Below are 21,802 nucleotides of genomic sequence, written 5' to 3' on the forward strand. Positions count from 1 at the left end.
TGGATATGTAACCTAAAGTAAGCCACACACACACAATTAAGTGTTTCTTGCAATGCAATTATCTTTACACTTATTACTACATGGTGCAGCATCTGAAATAACGTAAAGGTATGCAACCAAATTGAAAAGATTTCTCATTATTAAAATTGTCCAAGCTTAATTCACTTGATTGGCTATGGAAGTTTCATCTCTATGAGTGTGGACAGATTGAAAAATCATCATTAAGCAATCCCTTTTCTGCACAGGGTCACAATATTTATCCCTCACATATACTGTATATCTTTCCATGTGCTTCTAGTTCAACTAAATGATTCTTTGTGAATTCTTTTTTCAATTATAATGAATCGGCGTGCAGCATGTGGGGTATGCTCCGGATCACCCTGTTTCCGCTAAGCGCATGACATCATGGTGTTGCGCAGAGAGGGCGGGGCCACTCTGCCTGCACTCTGTCTACAGGGTGTCATTGCAGGTACCCTGCTAGTCAGAAGCACAGGCCGTGGGGCAGTGATGGTGCAGCCCACAGAGACCTGTGCCCTGTGTGGCGGCACCACTTGCGCACCCCTAGTTATGGCTCTGGAGGACAGATTTTCAATAAACAGTAATGAGTATATCAGTGTGTGTAGTCCAGGGCGGAGATGTATCAAAACTTCTAATGGGGACAAGTGGAGAAGTTCCCATATCAACCAATCAGCTTCTAGCTATTATTTATCTAGTACATTATACAAAATGATAGGTAGAAGCTGATTGGTAGCTATGGGGATCTTCTCTTTAGAAGGTCTGGTACATGTCTAGCAGAGTTTTTAATGATCGGCTGTTGGTTTATTCTAATATATATAAAGCCATCCACTATAGAAAAGTGATGTAGTTTTGTTAGTTCTGAGGTGGTTCATCTGCGACTTTGTACGTATTTAAAACTAATTCCGGTGTGGCTAAAGTCGCAGCCCGGCGTCTGTAGTACACTGTGAGTGGTGTTTTGCCATGTCTGCGATGCGTATAAGAGGCAAAATTTTAAGAAAAAGACGTTACGCTACACCTCTGTATGGCGTATAGAGGTGTATGAGGTCGCATCTATATAGTGCTTTTTATAGCTCACGTGTAAAATGATAAAGGGCTGAATATCAAGCTACATGTACAAAATGCTCCAAAAAGTTCCCTAGTGCACACTATGTACGATTAGGCATGAACACCACTGTTATCCCACCAGTGCCGGGTTTCAGAGCACACGGTCAGTGATGACCCCCTCATAACAAGTTTGCCAGCCCATTGGACTAAGCCAGCAATACGTTTGGTTTCCCACTGACCCAATCAAGGCCTGCAGCAGCCTCTGCCATATTTACTCAATGGACCTCCGCCAATAAGAGATCGCCATGTTGGCAGGACTGCCCGTTGCATTAACTTCCAGCTCACAATTATTCAGTGGTCACAGTAAGGAAAAAGATCATCACTGCGGGTCACAGTGGTCAGTGTTAATCTTGCCCTGTATACTAGTTGAATTCAGATATGGTAGGGGCAATAGTGGGACATATAATCGGGGCCACCTAGAGGAAAGAATGTGGTGACCTCTTGAGGGACTCTTCCCCAGAGCTCTCAGGCCAATAATTAGCTACAAGCTCTGCTATACGTTGCTAGTTTGTGGTGGGTTAATACACTCTATGGGGTTATAAATGTCAGCTGGGCAGTATTTCTCGCTGCCTGTGATGCTGCCCAGTACCAGAAAATATGGACGAGCAAGACTATATTACTAGGACATCGCAGATCGCTCGCTCACCATGGAAGGGGTATAGACATGAGGACCTCTCCGATTAGGACCCTCACACAGATCTGAGCAGTGTACCCTGCTCTGATGACTGTAACAAGATGCTGGGAGGGGAAGGAACAGACAATCAATAACTCCTGCACCCAGGGAGAGGCCCTTCTGTTATGGATGAAATAATGTATTTATGAGTCAATGTTAATTACTTGTAGTCCACTACTAAATTGTGCTACACGAGGAAAAAGCCATTGGCTCTTCTTACTGCACATTACGTAAAGTTATCACCTAATTGCCTTATTTTATTGGCTAACTCTTTATATAACTCTCAAATCATTTTAAGTGGAATCACCTTTAGAATAATAATATGTTATGTAAAACTATGTACAATTTTATTACAACTTTGCACTGTGCGAATTTATTATTTAATTTAAAAACGGGTCATTGAAGGACATATTTTTGCTTTAATACTCGTGTATCGCAGTCTAGTGGGAACTATTAAGGGTATATTTATTTAAGTAGAGTTATTGCCCATAGCAACCAATCAGATTCTGCATACAATTTCTCTAGCACCTTCTAACAGATAATAGCTAGAATCTGATTGGTTGCTATGGGCAACAACTGCACTTCTATAAACTCGCACTTTAATAAATATACCCATAGTCATTGAGAGAGCTAAATAGCAGCAAAGAAACTTTTAACAAAATAGTAAACCGTGTCATTACAATACATTATATATATAATAGAAATATATTTATTCTAATTTTATAAATAAAGCAAAACTATATTATCTTTAAGTCTAGATGAAGCATTATAATGAATAATTGCATACTACTTTCTCTTTAAAATAATTTTACTGTTAATTGTCTAATGTACAGTATGAATAAATAAATGGTGATTAACTAACCCTTTTCATGTATAGGAGAAATGTGTTTATTATTTTACCTGTTTAGCTTAGACCACACAGATATTTTTCCTTATAAACTCTGTTACCATGGAAAACTGCAATGCGTATTAGTTGCAATCACATTTAATGAGAGTTTATTTGTTAATTAGGTTTCCCCAACTTTAATAATAGTGTTCATCCTCTGATTAGAATTAACTGGTGGTTTATTGGATGCAAATAATGAAAAGTAAATGAAATAAGTAGGGATATTGTGTCAACCTCCACAGAAATTGGCTTTATGACTGCAGTTTTAATCCTGTATTTATCTAATGAGTTTTACATATACGCTGTGACAGGCCATATACATATCAGATTAGACCGCACTCTACTGTGATGATCAATAGTGGACTTTTGATTTCTCTGGGATTTGAATAGGAGAGATCAGGGCCACAAGCTGCTAGCAGAATAATTCACATTGATTGCAGCAACTGAATCTGGCTGATGGAACACATTAAAAGGGCCAAGCAGAGTAGGGCTCTCACTGTGCAGTGTGGCTTTATATTGCTGGCAAAACACACAGCTGGGGACTGCTCTCCTTTGCTAACATGCAGTATATCGTACATACAGTAAATGCTTTTCAGTGCTTATTAAATGTACACCGATCACGCCATGTTTTAAAAATATCATAGTTCACTTAATTATACGAAGTGGCAGAACAAGTGACTTATACCACTTTTACACCTAAATTCCAGGTCTGACCCGGAGTTGGAACAGGGTTCCAATCCGGATCAGACCCGGAAGTTAGCCGGCGCCGACTCAGGATATTCCCGAGTTGGCGCCGTTCACACCGGAGTCGGGTCTGCATAGTAGACCCGGCTTTTCCGGCGTTGAAGTGGACGCTTGGAGATGACATCATCTCCAAGCGCCACTGAAGCCGGACCAATCGGCCAGCATGCGGAGCGCTCCAGGTCATCGTGACCCGGAGTGCGCCGTTCACACTGCAGGGTTTCACGGGTTACTCCCGTGTTAAACCCTGCAAGTTACCTGGATTTGATTGCAGGGTCACTCACCCTGGCAATCCAACCCCTTCACCTTTTACACCAAGGAGCTACCCGGTTTAACCCTGCAATAACCAAGGTTTTAGCTCCGGTGTAAAAGGGTTATTATTAGACAACATGTCAAGATTAAAGGGACAATTCAATTAGAGGAGATGTGCCGCAGTACTTCAACTTGATGTACGGCTGTGCACATGTTTGCCCATTTTACAGTACCGATTACCATGACGATTTTCCTATGCACCTCTAGAGGATGCAAGGAAAAATAGGCAATGTGGATGGACGCAAAGTGTCGTTCAGGAAAGGCACATCACCGGCACATCGACCCATAAAATTTAAATATGCTTCATTCGGAAAAGTGAAAAAGCTTAAAAAAAATTATGGGGGAGATTTATCAAAGCTTAGAGAGAGATAATGGCCCTCAATCAGAGGCGGTCGCAAGAAGCGAGTGCTCTCTCTGAGGGAGGCCGCTTGATTTTTTAAGTGCTGCCTCCTGGTCGCAAGCTAAGCTGTGGGTTACCACCCACATCTTTAGCGACCGACCAGGGTGGTGGTCGCGATGGTCAAGACCATCGCGACCATCGGGGCTTGCGACGAGACCCTAAAGTTGGGTCTCGGCAACCGCAAGCCCCGGGGAGCTTCCTGCTCTGATCGAGCAGGAAGCTCCCCACTGACATCACTGCTGATGTCAGTGCGGCTGCCCACAAAACGGCAGGCGTTCCATCAGGGACGCCTCCGTTTGTGTAGCCACCCCCATACCCCACCAACAAAACGGTGCGAGCTGTAGATCAACATCGACAGCCGCCCCTTTTGTAGTGAGCTCCAGAGCGAAAGAGTTTCTCTCTCGCTCCAGGGCTTGCGCGTGCGCAGGGCCTTAACATCGACCCAGTTGCGAGCGCTCACATAGTGCTTTTACAGAGAATATCTGTCCATTCGCAACAGTCTCTACACCAGTGGAGCTTACAATCTATATTCCCTATCACATGCTCACACACATGCACACTAGGGTTAATTTTTGGTGGGAGCCAATTAACCTACCAGTATATTTTTGGAGTGTGGGCGGAAACTGGAGTACCCGGAGGAAACCCATGCAAGCACAGGGAGAATATACAAACTCCATGAATTGAAGCTTCTAAACAGGTCAAGTGAAGAAGTTGCCCATCGCAACCGATCAACTTCTAGCTAGCATTTAACCAGTACATTCTATGACATGATAGGGAGAAGCTGTTTGGTTGCTCCAGGCAACTTTTCCACCTCTCCTCTTTATAAGCTTTGATACATCTCCCCCTTAGTTTAGTATGAATGCTGCAGGACGTGTTGAAAATGAAATATGCAGCGTACAATGACATCATTGTTGAACTAATATTACATGTCAATGTTATTCTAGAATGTACCAACCTCCACAGCCAAAATTAACAAGATCATTTGGCCCGTTGTTGCTGTTGTTTACCGGCATACTGGAAGCGGGCCAGGAGTCAGCAAGCCAAGGATAATTGGGGTCACTAGCATTTAAAAGTCCTGGGCGACTGTAAAGTAAAAAAAGAAAGAAAAAAAAAAGAAAAGAATTATTCATCAGTAGCTATCTGTATAAATGTTCCCCAGCGAAACACAAAAACATATGCAAATCACTTCAGTGCAATCATCCTTTGGGCGTCCTATGAGCCTGAATGCAATATATTGTCTGGGAAAAGCAGTACGCTATCAGCTGGGGAGGGAACCTTATGTGGGGCTATGTGATAAATGAGCACCTCCAGGGAACAATCACTCACAATGACTCTTCTGCAGCAGTAATTTCCAGGACTTTAAGCTACTTTTTTCTTCACCTTTCACTCTTCAAATATGTGTCTGTCATCCACAAACTGATCTCTTTTCACAGTGCTTTGTAGTTTAAGACAGGGCGGCCTGGAATTAAACTACTGTAAAATGCATTTCATCTTCTTCCGTCCATTCATTAGACTCTTTAGTGTATGCTGCTGCAGCTGTTATCCGTGGCGGTTCAGTCTTGGAAATTACTCTTGTGCTCTCTATTGCAGTGTACGGTCTCAGATGGCTAAATCATGGCACTACTGTCACCAGCTTCTAAGTAACTGCCTGCAGCAGGTGTATGTATGCCTGCAGCAGGTGTATTTATGCCTGCAGCAGGTGTATTTATAGGGTCAGGGCTGTCCAACAGGTAGGACAGGTGCAGGTTATTAGTATTTCACGTGCCCTGGAATTGTTTATATCTGTTTCTTTCATTGCATTTTATTATTATATTTTATAAATAAATAATGAAGTACACTTTCAGTTTTAGGAATATTGTAATACGTGTTTAATGTATGCATTATATATTAAGCCGAAAGATAATTGTTTCTTACAGAGTTTGTGCGTTTAATATTATACATTGTGAATGTGTTTATTACGTTGATCTAATTAATTGCTTTGGCTAGTTTAGCTTGCTTAGGTATCACTGTGGTTGTTGCCAGCAGTCAGGTGGTCTTTGGCCCTCATTCAGAGCCGTTCGCTATTTGCTTTCGTTCGTTCAAAAACAAGGGGTGGCTATTCAAATGATCCGTTCGCACATTGCAGTCTGTTCACACCTCTAAGTCTGAACGAGCGAGCAAAACATACGCTCATTTATTTGTTAAAAACGCCCCCTGGCCGCTCGCACCATACGTCATGTCCGCTATTTATTAGATTAATCGAGTACATCGAACAGGATATGAACTGCTCGCTATTCTTGTGGTTGGTTTTTTCAACCGCTATTTTGCGAGCAGTTCTGAGTTAAAAAAAACCAAGTGACGCTGCTATAGTAATTATGCACACCCATAAAACGCCCGTTTTGACCTTTAAGCACGCCTCCGTTCTGATCTCCACTCCCCGTTTTCAAGCACCTTCCCCTGTTACCACCCACATACGCCTCATTCTGTCACTCAAAATAGCAGGCACTCGCTATATTGCATACAAACGATTTTCAGCCGCACTGACTGGTTCGCGCATGCGTACTAAAAACCGTACGCATGCGCAGATGTGCGAACATCGCTCGGAACGAGCGTACTGCCGCTAGCGAGTGGCTCTGAATGAGGGCCTTTATCTCAAAGACCTAACGTTAGATTCACCAAAGAGCAGTTTGTCACAGTCACTAATCATCATCGACTGATTTTAAAACGGCAACCAGCTGAACCAGCCTGGTTCAGTATTTATGGAGCAGATGTATCAAGCCATCTAAACAAATTTTTGAACAATTTGTTTAGATCAAACATTTAACAAACTTGTCTGATGACCATTTTCATCTGTTTTCTGCACAATGACACATCGGGATGTGTCATTGTGCAATCAACTGTTATGTCCATACAAAACATGGTGCACTATAACTGGATATGTGGAGAACAAAGTCCAAAGAACGGACTTGGATAATATGATATAGTGACACATAAACAACATATAACAAATATATAAGATACATAATTTTGTAAACATGGGTTCAAAAATCAATAACTCTAGAAATCTGACAGTGCAGGAGTATCAATGTAATACATGGCAGTAAGTTAAAGAATATGATCATATAAGAGACACGGTAAAGTGTCGTATTAAGAATGTCCCCACTATAGGCAGAAACAACGTGGAATTTTGTAGGAGGTGGGTTGCAGTCCTCAATAAATGCTCCCTTGATCTGATCCTGCTTGTTATAGAAGAATCAGCAAGGGAGCTCAATTGTATCAAAGAAAAAATAATAATTTTGAGACTCTTCACAAACTTACATTCACAAATGATACCAGCTGTGACTGGTTATCCAAACTCAATACTCAAATAGACCAGTATAAAAGAGATCTAATCAAATACAAAAAAGAGAAACTTGTCAAAGTCAATACGGACTATCAGGAACAGCGGGTATATTCCTGGTCGACAGGTAGAACACCGTTTAATCGTGTGCAGAGAACTAGATACACCAAAAACAAATTACGTTTTGACACCGATCAATCCAGTGCTGCCACTTCATCCCAAAGTGACATTGATAGGGCCCCTACACCAACTTCCCAAAGACCCCCTTTAGGGGTGGCCACACGGGCCCAAAAAGGAGGAGGGCCCGCGCGAGACAGGGAGGGCAGAGGGAGAGGGACAACAAAAAGGATTTATGAAAAGAGAACTTGATAATTAACCTAATAAACAAATTACAGACACTGAGATGAAGTTCTTGAATAAAGGGCTATCGTTTGTGCCTACATGTCATTTTGACAACTTTCTGTGGAAAAAAGACCTATGGAAATTCCACAGAAACCTTAAATTAAAAGAATTCTTTTCAGATACCAACAATGACAGTCCACTTTACTCTAAAGGCCCAATAGACAAACCATCCACTTTTGAACCACAATCATTTAATGCCTCCATAAAAAGTTTTATCAGATTAGTAGATCAGGACATCTCCATGGTCAATAAAACAACAGTGTTTCCACATTACAACTTGAGTAAAGGTGAATTTCAAGCATTATGGTCTCTCAGTAAAGACAAAAATATTGTAATTAGGCCAGCAGACAAAGGAGGGGCAATTGTCCTCCAAGATTTGAATGCGTATAAAACCGAGATTTATCAACAGCTTAATGATGAGAACGTATATGTGAAACTAGACTGCGATCCAACCTCAAGTTACAAAACTGAACTAGATGCACTACTTGATGAAGCAGTGATGAAAAATTGGATCGACAATAACACCAGTATCAAACTAAAAACGTCTTACCCAGTAGTACCTTTTATTTACACTTTACCAAAAGTCCACAAATCTCTACAGTCTCCTCCTGGACGCCCCATTATTTCCGCTAGAGGATCCTTATACAGTTCAGTATCCAAATTTTTAGATTTTTTGTCCAGCCACTAATCATGGAGGAACAGACTTTCCTCAAAGACACCAATACTTCTCTTGAAAAATTACATCAGTTGAATCAATTGCCTGAAAATTCACTTATTTGTACAATAGATGTTGTATCATTGTACACCAGCATTCCCCATACACAAGGTTTGGAAATCATGGAAAGATTTTTGCTATCCAAACCAGAGTACAATGGCCCGAATATTCAACTATATATACAACTTCTTAAGAAAACGCTTACAAGGAATTATTTTCTTTTTGACAATTTGTTTTTTTTACAAAAAAGAGGCTGTGCCATGGGCTCTCACGTGGCACCAGCCTTCACCAATGTCTACATGTTTTATGTGGAAAGGGCTGTTTTTCTACTTAATTCCGAGTTTAGTGATCATATGATTTACTTTATAAGATACATAGATGATATCTTTGTACTATGGTCGGGTACCTCACAACAGTTTACTTCAGCAATGGATAATATCAACCAAATGCATGAACATATTAAATTTACGTACGAATGAAGCTCTGAGAACATACACTTTTTGGATGTAGACATCAGTTGGGATGGTACTTCTTTTTCGACTAACATCTACACCAAACCTATGGACTGTAATACACTCTTACATGCAGGGAGTCATCATCCTGTGTCCTTAAGAAGGAGTTTACCTTACTCTCAATTCCTTTGCGTCCTTAGGATTACAAGTAATACTGACAAGGCTGATATAGCATTGGACAATATGATGACTAAGTTTTTGAATAGGGGATATAAGCTAAAAGACTTGCTGAAAGCTAAAGCTAGAGCCATCTACAACAGCATTAAATCAGACAATCTATCCTTCACTTCTAAAACAAACAAGGCTCCAACCATGTTTATCACACAATACAATTCTGCAAGTCAACATATTAACACAACTGTCAAAAAATTCTGGCCGGTTGTGAATACAGACTCTAGTCTCAAGCCCCTGCACACATCTAGAATCATGATGGGATACCAGAGAGGGAGAAGTTTAAAAGACTGGCTGGTACATAATGATGTATCCACAATTGAAACACCTATGGCAAGCAATTTCCTCTCAAAGAAACCTGGCTGCTACAAGTGTATTGGTTGTACCACCTGCAGGTATATGGAAACAGGACCAGATGTGGCTCATCCGCACTCCGGGAGAAGGATTCCGATCAGACATGTACTTAATTGCATGACTAGATTTATCATCTACATGATCCGCTGCCCTTGCGGCCTTGCATATATAGGGAAAACTTCATGTACAGCAAGAATTAGGATGGCGCAACACCGTACCGCCATAAGACAGGCCCTTGAAGGCAGAATGACCGACCAGTGGCAAGACATTTCAAGGAACGAAAGCACCCCCTGGCCACATTAAGACATAAAGTCATCGACTATGTGCCAATGTCAAAAAGAGGGGGAGACAGAGATAAACGACTGATGCAACTTGAAACCCGTTGGATACATGACATGAACACCGTGGCCCCGTTTGGTCTTAATGAAACCTTATCATTTGCTTGTTTTCTTTGAATCGTGATTCTATTACTTCATTATACAGTCTTTTCAGTACAGTAACTTTTCTTGTATTTCTTTGCAGTGCACGGTACAATTCTCTTGGTGCATTGATACTGTTGGTTACATAATCTGCATTATATAGTAGCCTGTTACAGGCTATATATGTTTCTGTATGTGGGTTCAGTTTTGGCTCACTTAAAAGAATTTTTCTAGTCTACACAAGACCCTCAGATATTGATTTTGATCTGCTATTCAGCAATGTTCGGGTTATATCGGGTTATGCTCACAAGGCTGAGGGGAAGTACTGGCATCCTACGTTCACATGGTCAGTTACAACCATACATGCACTGGATAAGCCCGATCTCGTCTGAAGCTAATCAGTGTTTGGCCTGGTTAGTACTTGAATGGGGGACCACCTAGGAATACCAGGTGTTGTAAAACAACCAAATAAAAGGACACTCAACTTTACCCTGTGCGTGTGCATCTCCATGACAAGTCTGGCACTGGATGATTGGTGTTGAATCATATCTTTGGTTTTGGTTTATATATTGGCTCTCTTGTATTATATCCTTGATGATTTTCGAGTATCTTTGTTACTGACGCAAGATATCCTATTCTAGATATATATATATATATATCTAGTTAAATCTGAGTTAAATCTGCAGGATATCAATATCATGCCTTGTTACACTAGAGGTCGAAATCTTCGGAATTAGTTGGTAAAAACTGATATTAGCAATATGAGCAAGACTGACAGAGGAGGCTTTTTGCGTCCCAAATTGGGATGTTTCAGATGTCTTAATTGTATGACCTGCCGTTCACTAACGGTAGGTAATAGCTTTTGCCATCCGTATAGTGGCTATAGGTATACCATTAGACACCGTCTAACATGCACAACTAGGTATATTGTGTATGTAACTAATTACCTGCCCCTGTGGGCTTATTTATGTCGGTAAAACCGATAGAACCTTAAGGGAGCGGATGGCGCTACATAAGGGCCGCTATTTCTTCTGGTAGTAGTGACCAACATGTGGCCCTTAATTTTGTTGCTAGTGGTCACAGTGTTGCTTCATTAAAATATATGATTATAGATCACATACCGAAATCTTTAAGGGGCGGTGATAGGTCCTGCAGACTACTCCAGTGTGAATCCCGTTGGATTTTTACACGGGATGCTCTGGCACCTCGCGGGTTAAATGAAAATTTGGGGCTTCATTGCTTCCTTTAAAATCATGTTTGTTAGCATAGATCTACACTATATATTATACCTATTGTATTGTTATGTTCTAAGGCTGTTATGGTTCAGCATAAGGGCACCATGGAGTTTATATGTTCTCCCCAAACTGTCAGGATGCTCGTCTAGCATGTTTAATGACATTTCTAAAATTTTTCAGTATTGCATTACTCTGCTTATATTCTGAGGTTATGGTGATTTCTAATTTGAATACTAAAAGTATCCCTTTTAAGGTTGGGATACAAAGACATAAGGATAACTCTACTACCTCTCTGGGTCTTTATGGTCTCTCTCTAGAACAGGTCTAGCACATTGACTGCTCTATATTGTACATTTTTTGTAAGGCAACATGTTTTTTATTGATGTTTGTATTGTCATATTTTTTGTAATCATATATGTCTTGATATTTGTATTTTAATTCGGTAACTGCGCGTTGCCATGACAACAGGGGAACAGGCTGGGGGCGTCTCCACTCTCTTAGGACTGACGCTGAAGAAGCGCTGGTGTGGAGGAGAGGTGAGATGATGTCATCAGCGGGGGACCCGGCCATGGACAGCGCGCGGCACCGACCACACATGTGGGGTTCAGTGAGTATAAATGTTTCTAGTGTTTGTATCTTTTGGCTTATACCTTGATGAAGGGGCTATAATAAAGGCTCCGAAACGTTGGTGATATTCATCACACCTCTTGCATTGTCATTTGTTGAAGTACGGAGTGCCGCCTATGTGGATTATATATATATATTATATATATATATATATATATTTTTTTTCACTTTACCGTGTCTCTTATATGATCATATTCTATAACTTACTGCCATGTATTACATTGATATTCCTGCACTGTCAGATTTCTAGAGTTATTGATTTTTTAACCCACGTTTACAAAATTATGTGTCTTATATATTTGTTATATGTTGTTTATGTGTCACTATATCGTATTATCCAAGTCCGTTCTTTGGACTTTGTTCTCCACATATCCAGTCATAGTGCACCATGTTTTGTATGGACATAACACAGTTGATTGCACAATGACACATCCCGATGTGGTTCCTTGTCATTGCACTCTGGTTACCAAGGTTACCGCACACACTTTCACCGCCCACTACCTGAGGTCCATTCCGTGCATGGGTGAGTCATACTTACCGCGTCACACGCTGAGCGTCATGACGTGCTGAGTGACGCGTCGGCCGCATATATATATATATATATCCTGTAAATTGTATTCTCTCAGGTTCAGAACCAGCACTTGTGTTGGATAACAGTGACGACACAATACCACAACAACTTAAAATACATCAGTAATGAAACTGTTGTTGGCAGGCCAATGGATCACACTTGGCACTAATCTCTGATATATATATATATATATATATATATATTTTACGCATCCTAATAAAACATTCATCACTCTTTTTTTTTCCATCCATTAACATAGCATTTTTGAAAAAAAATAAATTTGTGCTGCATTTCTGTAAATGAAAAGTAGCATTAATAACCATTGTTGTTTCCCAATAAAGCTTTCCTTTTCCAATCCCTAAGAGTAGTCCCTGTTTCCTAGGCAACAGCAATACAAGAACGACACCGTTCTTGCAGCATCTATAAGCTCTCATTAGGCCTAATCTCCTTTTGCTAAAATATTGATTAAATAAGAGATTGCAAGTTATAACCAAAGTCTAATTGCAATCTCCATATTGGCAAAGGGGAATTTAAATGAGGATATATGGGGGCACTATCAAGTTTTATCAGTTTCAATTGAGTAGCCAAAGTGGAGGAATCCAGTTCTATCAATCTACAGCCTATCCATCATCCATGAATCATTTATTCTGTGATCGATTATGTGTAATTGCTCACTCACAGCAATTTAGAATGGGCCAATAAGCAGCCTTAAACAACAGCAACTCCATTTGCTAATACCTACTTAGTGTAATAAACATTGCGCTTGCCTATGAACACAACCCTTGCAATGTTTATACATCATTTATTCATTTTTTTCTCCCTGGATACCAGGGAGATACAATCAGACGTGTTTCCATCCCATTCCTATGAATTGCACAGCAAAGACGCAAGATCATCAGATTTCAGATGTAACCTCTCATTTTCAGGGGCGTTAAATTGTTTTTGAATGATAGCCGGCAGCAGTTTAGCCATAAAAGGTGTAAAATTAGGGGCTTGCTTTGTGATTTCAAAACCTACCTCCCGTTACTCATTAGTCCTCCATCTCCTCTTTGAAATGTAACTGTGTATTAAAAGTGAGAGGAAAAACAAAGTCAATATATTTTTAATATGACAATTATAATGTTCTGCATTGTGCAATCAAGTGCTAATTATTCCATGAGTACACATTAACGTTATTGTCTTATACCAACATGCACATCCCCTGAATGGAGAATACAGGTCCTTGTCAAATATTCACCGCTATCAATTATCATCTCCAGGTATTCAATATTGCATGCGGTTTCATAAGACTTAAGGGTCAGATTACTTATGGTTGTATATTCCCCCTTCTCTCAATAAGAATATAAGGGCATTTGTGACAACTGGTGCACAGGGGGGGGGGAGAAAAATAAAAATTGTGTTACCTGTAGCAACCAATCATATACTAGTGCGGTTTAGATTAGGGATGTGCAAGCTCGGATAGGTTTGAATTTGCATGCCGAGTTCGGATTTTTCCCTCCAAAAATCGGGTCTCAGAAAGAGGCAGAATGTCATCTGTCATGGACAAACATCATCTTCCATGGACTTTTGTCAAGGAATGATGATGTTTGTCCATGAAAGATGATGTTTTCGGCATGCAAATTCGAACCTATGCGAGGCTGCACATCCCTAGTTTAGATAAATGGTTGCTATGGACAAAACCACAATTTTTCTTATATGAACCGGTTTTCATAAACGCCCCTCAATATGCGCACAGTCACCAAACCAAACATTAGGTGCAGTGACATCAAATGATTTTAGCAATGCAGCATGTTACCACAAGATTGTTGCGAAGTAGCCCATGAGTCATTTGTAACCAAGTACCGTATGTGTGTGTATATAAGAGAAGTATTGTTCAAAACAATCATTTTAACACAATTAGGGACATTTGGCAAATATTCTAAAATGCATTACATACTCTAGCTTTCTTTTAAAGCTAGGACAATGCACATGGAATTAGGGTTTGCTGACTGGCTATGCTTCAAGAAAAGTTTTAATATTTTTTATACACATCAGAGTAAACCATTGTACTGAAATCAAGATCCACAAGATAAAGGACATCAAGCTTTCCTGTCAGCAACCCACATTGGAGGCAGCCATTTTGTGGGCTTAACCAACATTCATGAGAATGCAACTAATTCCTACTCGCCTGCTTTTTGGACCTGTTTGTATCATTTTCTACAAACCATGACAACAAAGAATGTGGATATATAAATCAGAGCCGTAACTACACTTTTTGGTGCTCTGTGCCAGAATGAGCATTGGCGCCCACCTCATTTTTCAAAGGGACATAATGCACCCAAAAAAGGGGAATGGTCTCATGGGGAAGGGCCAGGGAAAAAATAGGGGAGGCCAGGAGATGCTGGGGATGAAATAAGAGGAAGCTACAAGTGAGAATGATAATAAACAGAAATTTTACAGGCCCAAACTGCGCCCCCTGACCTGTGGTGCCCTGTGCGATGGCACCGGCCGCGCTACTCTAGCTACGGCCCTGATATATATCACACAAATGTACCACTGTGATATAGACATTTCAATTTACTAGTGGGCAGGATCGTCCATGCAGGTGCTGCTGTCACAAAACAAAGGAAGAGGCCTAAAGACCTGGCATTGCTGTTCGCTGATATTATCATGTCAGCAATACTGCTAATCTAAGTGGAATGCTGATAGGTTCACTTAATTAAAATGCAAGACATTCTTGTAATAAACTTTAAAAAGAAGATTAAAATTTAGAATAATGAAATCCAGATAGTTACTGACTGAGTGAGCAAGGGAAGGAAAACATTGTAACCATTCGGTATTTAATCAATACAGGGCAGGCCTGTCAGAATTCATTGCAATTAGAGAAATGCAGCTTTGCCTGACAGTTCCTTCTTCTTATCAAGAGGCTCAGCTATCCCAGGTATTCTTAGACTTTTCTAAGCTTCTGGGTTTAGCTAATGGGCTACAACACAATTTTGCACTTCGGATCGTATAGCTTATACTTGACTGCACAGGGAGATTTCCAAAAGCTCAGATATTGTATTGAAACGTATAGTACCTATTTTTTCTAAACCCACCCAAAAATTATGTAAATCTCTTTGTGCATAATAAAGCAAAGGGACTCTTTTTTTTTTTTGAGAGATGTTTGTCCAAAAGTTATTGGTGGGATATTTTCTAACAAAGGGTAAGAATGGAAAGGTGCAGTTGCTTTGTTTGCTGTAGTACAAATTAAACAACAGAAGCATGTGTCTGATTAGTTGCTGTGGGCTTTTTTTTTTTTACAGCCATAATTATTTGGTGATTCCAGGTAAAAATTCTATCATGTGTACTATTAAACAGCCACTGGGTGGCACTGTTCATTGAAGTCGATGGACGATTCTATCGCATATATCAACTTGTATGGCAGCACCTACTTTTGATTAAAAAAAAAGCTAGTTGATAAATAGGAATGTGCTGAAATGTCACTTTCTGCGGAATACGTTTTTCACTAAAATATACAGTAATCATAAGCTCTGTAGTGGAGATAAGCGACATACTGAAAACTGGTCAGCAGAATATATACATTTTGGGTTTGATGGCCTCTTCTGCTGTAACTTTGTTTATCTCTACAATGCTTATACACAGCACATACTTTGCTAGTAACAGGTCTAATGAAGTCAAGGTAAAGGCTAGGGGCTAAATTTACTAAGCAGCAGATACTGTATGTCGACATTTGTTGCCAGCAGGATTAAAACAGCAATAATATTAAATGGAAGTCATGCCTTAGTAAATTAAGCCCTAGATCTCTACCTATTTTTTTAAATGTTAAATCCATGCATTTGTTTACAGAATATAAATCAATATGCTGGCATATAATTAGAAATTGTTTAGTGATACAAGACATGCGAATGGACAAGTGATTTTAGTGCAATATAATAAAGTGAGAATAACAGAGTTTAGTATGCTCGGCCTCACTGATAGCGCTATTGAAATGGAATTCCAATGTACAGAAATGTGTTAAACAACATACAAGAAAATGCATCTGTTTTTATTTTTGAGCTGATTGCCTGAGCTGTGCCTTTTTGTTTGGAACATGTGAATCAGTGGATATACTGTAATTTCCTCTTATGATTCAAAATTTCCTATTCTACAGTAATTCATAGAATCATGCAATTTTCCAACATCCAAATGAGCTTAGTCCATTTGAAGTTTGTACATCTACAATGTATTGGGTGTGCAGTATCGACATTCAGACTGTTGACATCAAACTGTCAACATGGTCCTATGTCAACATTCAGAATATCGACATGGGCATAATTACGACATTGTGAATGAAGACAGTTCTATTTAGTGTTAGGCTGTTGTTAGGGTTAGACTATGAGTAGGGTCAGGGTTAGTCTGCAGTTAAGGTTAGATTTAGACTACGGGCAGGGTCAGGGTAAGGCTGTGGTTAGGGTTAGGTTTAGACTACGGGTAGGGTCAGGGTTAGGCTGCGGTTAGTGTTAGGGTTAGACTACAGGTAGGGTCAGGGTTAGGCTGCGGTTAGGGTTAGACTACAGGTAGGGTCAGGGTTAGGCTGCGGTTAGTGTTAGAATTAGACTATGGGTAGGGTTAGGCTGTGGTTAGTGTTAGGGTTAGACTACGGGTAGGGTCAGGGTTAGGCTGCAGTTATGGTTAGACTACAGGTAGGGTTAGGCTGCGGTTAGGGTTAGACTATGGGTATGGTAAGGCTGTGGTTAAGGTTAGACTACGGGTAGGGTTAGGCTGTGGTTATGGTTAGACTGCGATTAGGGTTAGACTACGGGTAGGGTTAGACTACAAGTAGGGTTAGGCTGCGGTTAGGGTTAGGTTGCAATTAGGGTTAGGTTGCAGTTAGGGTTAGGTTGCAGTTCGGGTTAGAATACGGGTAGGGTTAGGTTGCAGTTAGGGTTAGAATACAGGTAGGGTTAGGCTGCAGTTAGGGTTAGAATACAGGTAGGGTTAGGCTGCAGTTAGGGTTAGACAACAGGTAGGGTTAGACAACAGGTAGGGTTAGGCTGTCATTTGGGTTAGAATACAGGTAGGGTTAGGCTGTCGTTTGGGTTAGACTATGGGTAGGGTTAGGTTGCGATTAGGGTTAAAATACAGGTAGGGTTAGGCCTTATTTAGGGTTAGACTACAGTTAGGGTTAGGCAGCGTTTAGGGTTAGACAATAGGTAGAGTTAGGCTGCCGTTAGGGTTAGACTACAGGTAGGGTTAGGATGCAGGTATGGTTAGGCCGCGGTTATGGTTCGACTACAGGTTAGGGTTAGACTACAGGTAGGGTTAGAATATGGGTAGGGTTAGGCTGTCGTTAGGGTTAGACTACGGGTAGGCTTAGACTACGGGTAGGGTTAGGCTGCGGTTAGGGTTAGACTACAGGTAGGGTTAGTCTGCGGTTAGGGTTAGGCTGCAGGTAGGGTTAGGCTGCAATTAGTGTTAGACTACAGGTAGGGTTAGTCTGTGGTTAGGGTTAGGCTGCATTTAGGGCTAGGCTGCATTTAGGGCTACGCTGCAGTTAGGGTTATGCTGCAGTTAGGGTTAGACTACAGGTAGGGTTAGGCTGCAGGTAGGGTTAGTCTGCAGTTAGGGTTAGGCTGCAGGTAGAGTTAGGCTGCAGGTAGAGTTAGGCTGCAGTTAGGGTTAGGCTGCAGTTAGGGTTAGGGTTAGGCTGCAGTTAGGGTTAGGCTGCAGGTAGAGTTAGGCTGCAGGTAGAGTTAGGCTGCAGTTAGGGTTAGGGTTAGGCTGCAGTTAGGGTTAGACTACAGGTAGTGTTAGGCTGCAGGTAGGGTTAGGCAGCGGTTAGGGTTAGCCTACAGATAAAGTTAGGGCTAAAATCCACTGACAAGCTATGTTGACATGATGACTGAGGACATTGCAATATCGACATTCTGGCAATGTTGACATTCTGGATGTCGACACTTGACATGTTGGCATATCGTCCATGTTGACATTTTGAATGTTAAGATTTTGTAGCAAACCACTGTATTGGCAATATTTATATGAAGTCCAAAAGTGTTCCAAATGGAAAACTCATCTATATCGTTTATTAGACAAAATGTAACTATTCTATGGCTATTTGGCACTTTCTTTCCAGGCAAACACTACTTTCCAGTGAATACTACTTTGAATTTCTCTGTAGATCTGCAGAGATGCATAATGACGCCCTTGTTCGCAAGCGCAATCCAAAATATCGCCAATGTTGCTGCTTTCTGTGAGACTCAGAATCAGGCCCTTTGTGGGCAAAATGTATTTTAGTTAGATCATATATGCCATATGTGAATAAAGATTTTTCAGTTAAAACCAATGTGACACATCTATATTATTTCGGTAGAAGTTTCTCTGGAACATATACTGTAGTTTATAGCTGAAATTTACAGGGGGCGATTCAGTTAATTTGATGATGATTGCTGTACTTGTTACTGAATTGCTCATAATTCTCTGTGAAATGTACTGCAGCACATCGCGACCATACATCGCCGAGTACTGAATAGCCCCTTATAAATGAAAATGTAAGATGAACAGACTATGATTAGATGTCAGGTGGATGCTTGCTAAGATGCAGTTGGACAGTGACTGCTATTTGATCTGTCCTGCAGCCATTGGCTGACAGAATTATTTGCACCCAATAAGATCCGTTCATTCAATTTGAGCGCAGAATGGGCATATCGCTTTAACCAGCCGCACCACTGTGTGTTCAAATTGGGCATAGATCCGGCCATTCAGTGTTCAAGCAAACCTATGGACATAGGGGTATTTAAAATGGGTGCAGGGTGCGCGGTGCACACGGGCCCCTGGGTCCAGGTGGGCCCATGCACCGCACAACCTGCACCCATAGTATACTTACCTAGTGCCGGCAAGTGGGTCCCTCCTTCTCAGCGGCGCCATCTTCCCAATGACATCTTCTGAAAGATGGCACCACGCAGTGAAAGCAAAGACTCTGGCATTGAGCGCCGAATATCACTGGGAAGATGGCACTGAGGAGAAGGAGCGACCCGTTTACAGACACAAGGTAAGATGCAGGATGCAGAGCTGCTCCGAGGAGAGGGCCAGCTGCACACGAGCCTCTTTGGACGTTAATATGCTCCTGCCGATGGGGCCGCTTGCGTGATCCCCTAGATACATACAGGAGATGCCTGAATTTACGGGTGTTTTCTTCCAGATCCCACTGGTTAGAGATGGCTAGTGAGTGAGTGTCTCAACACAATGACTCGAATCATTCAGATGAGTGAATGATTCGAGTCACTCAGTGTTTGGTGAGTCGAGACACCCACCTCCCCTAGCCTCTCTGTCAGTGGTAGCTAGTGAATGGCAGCTCCGCCCCCTACACTGCTGATCCGACGGCAGTGTAGGGGGCGGAGCTGTCAGCGACTCACTCTGAGTCCTGCAGCTATTGCCAGAGCTCAGGGCAGTGCAGAGGCTTGAGCTGGCCTGGGGGGGTGGAGCTGTCAGCGACTCACTGAGTCGCGCAGCTACAGCCAGGGCTCAGGGGAGTTCACTGACTCAAGAAAGTCAGTGAGAACCCTGAGCTGTAGTGCTGGGCTGCGGGGGGGCGGAGCTGTCAGCGACTCACTCTGAGTCGCTGGCTCCCCTGCTGGCTCCAGCACTTGCTCTACCTAAAGAGCCGTGTCTCGAGACACTGTCTCGAGACACTTCACTGAGTTGAGCCATGAGGCTCAACTCAGTACAGTGAATCAATCTGCCCATCCCTACCACTGGTAAAAAGCCAGTCACTGCTGGTGCAAATTTATAGTCGCTGTCTGTTCTTCCAAATATTGCCATCTGAGTTACTGCACAGTACTTCCCTGATTACCCTTAACCCAAATTTGTCCATGGGTTTATATAATAAGATTAGAAATAGTGTTAAGGTGCTGAGTCTATAAAACAGTCCGACATCTTTAAATTTATAAGATTAATTTGTATTTTTATTTCTCTGTTATATCAAATTGGATGTACCTGTATTGTGCCAGTTCTCCTTCTTTGTGCCAAGTGCAACTTTGTGATGCATTGTTGTATCGGGGGAATCTGAGTAAAGGATGTAGAAAGAGAGGACATTTCGCCCATTTTGGATAAAAAGTTAACTTGTAATAATCTATGTTGCAGTGTAAATGGAGTGTAAAATGTATCTAGCACATAATTGGTGAAGTAATGGTTTTTAAGCTTCGTAGGATTTTTCAGAATCATTTTTTTTTTTCCCCTCGAGCACCAAGCTGCAGTCATCTCTCAAGCAGGCGACTGCGTGATATAGACATCTCTCAGAAATAAATATAATCCTTTTGAAATCGTTTTGCCTAAAGGACGGACGGTGACCACTTGTATTAAGATTACTCCGAACAAGCTAAGGGGAGTTTTCAAAGATACAGAAAGTTGTGTTTCGCTACTGATGACTTATCCAGAAGGAGGATTGAGACTTTACACAGCAATAATTACTAACCAGCTTCTAATTCGAAATCCTAGGGAGCAATTGTTGTTATAGGACATAATTATATTTAATTCTGAGAGCTAATGATATTGATGATATGATGGTGGAGAAGTAACACATACTAATGGACAGTACCTGCTGGGGTAAAGGTGAAAGACTGAACTGCAAAACAAGAAGGTAGAGAACAGTTTGAGTTACAAACCCAGCTACAGTACATGGAATTTTAGTGAGCAAATGATGGATGTTGCATTTCTCAGCATGGTAAACTGACTTTGTTTGAAGCAGTAGCCATTCAGCAGCCAAATGGTGGTTTATTAAGTAATACATTGGAAATAACTAGTGGGGTTAATGGGAATGTAAGTGCAATGCTCCCTGTTTGCATACATTTTGGAACCATGTTGCAATACATACCAACCAATCAGATTCTAGCTGTCATCTTACTAGCACAGGTATGAAAATTGAAGTCAAGGTCTGATTGGTTGCTATGGGTTACAGCAACAGACTCAGTTTGGTTTGATTATGGAACAATGTATAAACTCTATTGAGCGCAGTAATGTAACCATCATACATAAATATTCATAATTGGGCAATAACACAAACAGCAATGTACATGTATATCATTTTCTTACGTTTTACCTTGAATGTGCAACTGTATTTACCAAGACCATCACTCAAAACTTACACATTGCATGCTGCCATAATTTTATGAGTCTCTGTCTCACATTATAACTTACTGATGGAAAAATAATTATTTATTGTTTACTTTAGTGCAAAATTTATATACTGTATACATGTTCACCATTTAAAAATTATGCTTTGGTGAAGTACATACAATGGAAGCAGATACATTTTGGGTTGAACCAAGCCAGCCTCTGCCTTAACAGCCAGTGAGGTTAATGGGACACTTTCGACTTGCCTCAGCGA

At 41.1% G+C, this 21,802-nt stretch overlaps 1 protein-coding gene across 15 annotated transcripts in view; it reads right to left on the bottom strand.

Moving 5' to 3' along the window:
* The window catches only part of ROBO2 (roundabout guidance receptor 2), a 503,588-nt gene that overhangs the window by 32,610 nt on the left and 449,176 nt on the right, over positions 1-21,802 (bottom strand). For 7 of the 15 annotated variants that reach the window (XM_088442742.1, XM_088442736.1, XM_088442739.1 and 4 more), the window contains 4 exons: positions 21,014-21,040; positions 20,413-20,481; positions 13,477-13,519; positions 5,090-5,217 (listed from right to left, as the gene is read on the bottom strand). In XM_088442742.1, the coding sequence (XP_088298868.1) occupies positions 5,090-5,217; positions 13,477-13,519; positions 20,413-20,481; positions 21,014-21,040 (267 nt within the window). The remainder of the gene's footprint in view (positions 1-5,089; positions 5,218-13,476; positions 13,520-20,412; positions 20,482-21,013; positions 21,041-21,802) is intronic. The other 8 variants (XM_088442746.1, XM_088442748.1, XM_088442744.1 and 5 more) reach the window with 2 other exon arrangements.

The sequence above is a fragment of the Taudactylus pleione genome, unplaced genomic scaffold (assembly GCF_031769625.1).
Source record: "Taudactylus pleione unplaced genomic scaffold, aTauple2 ptg000316l, whole genome shotgun sequence".
In the NCBI taxonomy this organism is placed as follows: domain Eukaryota; kingdom Metazoa; phylum Chordata; class Amphibia; order Anura; family Myobatrachidae; genus Taudactylus; species Taudactylus pleione.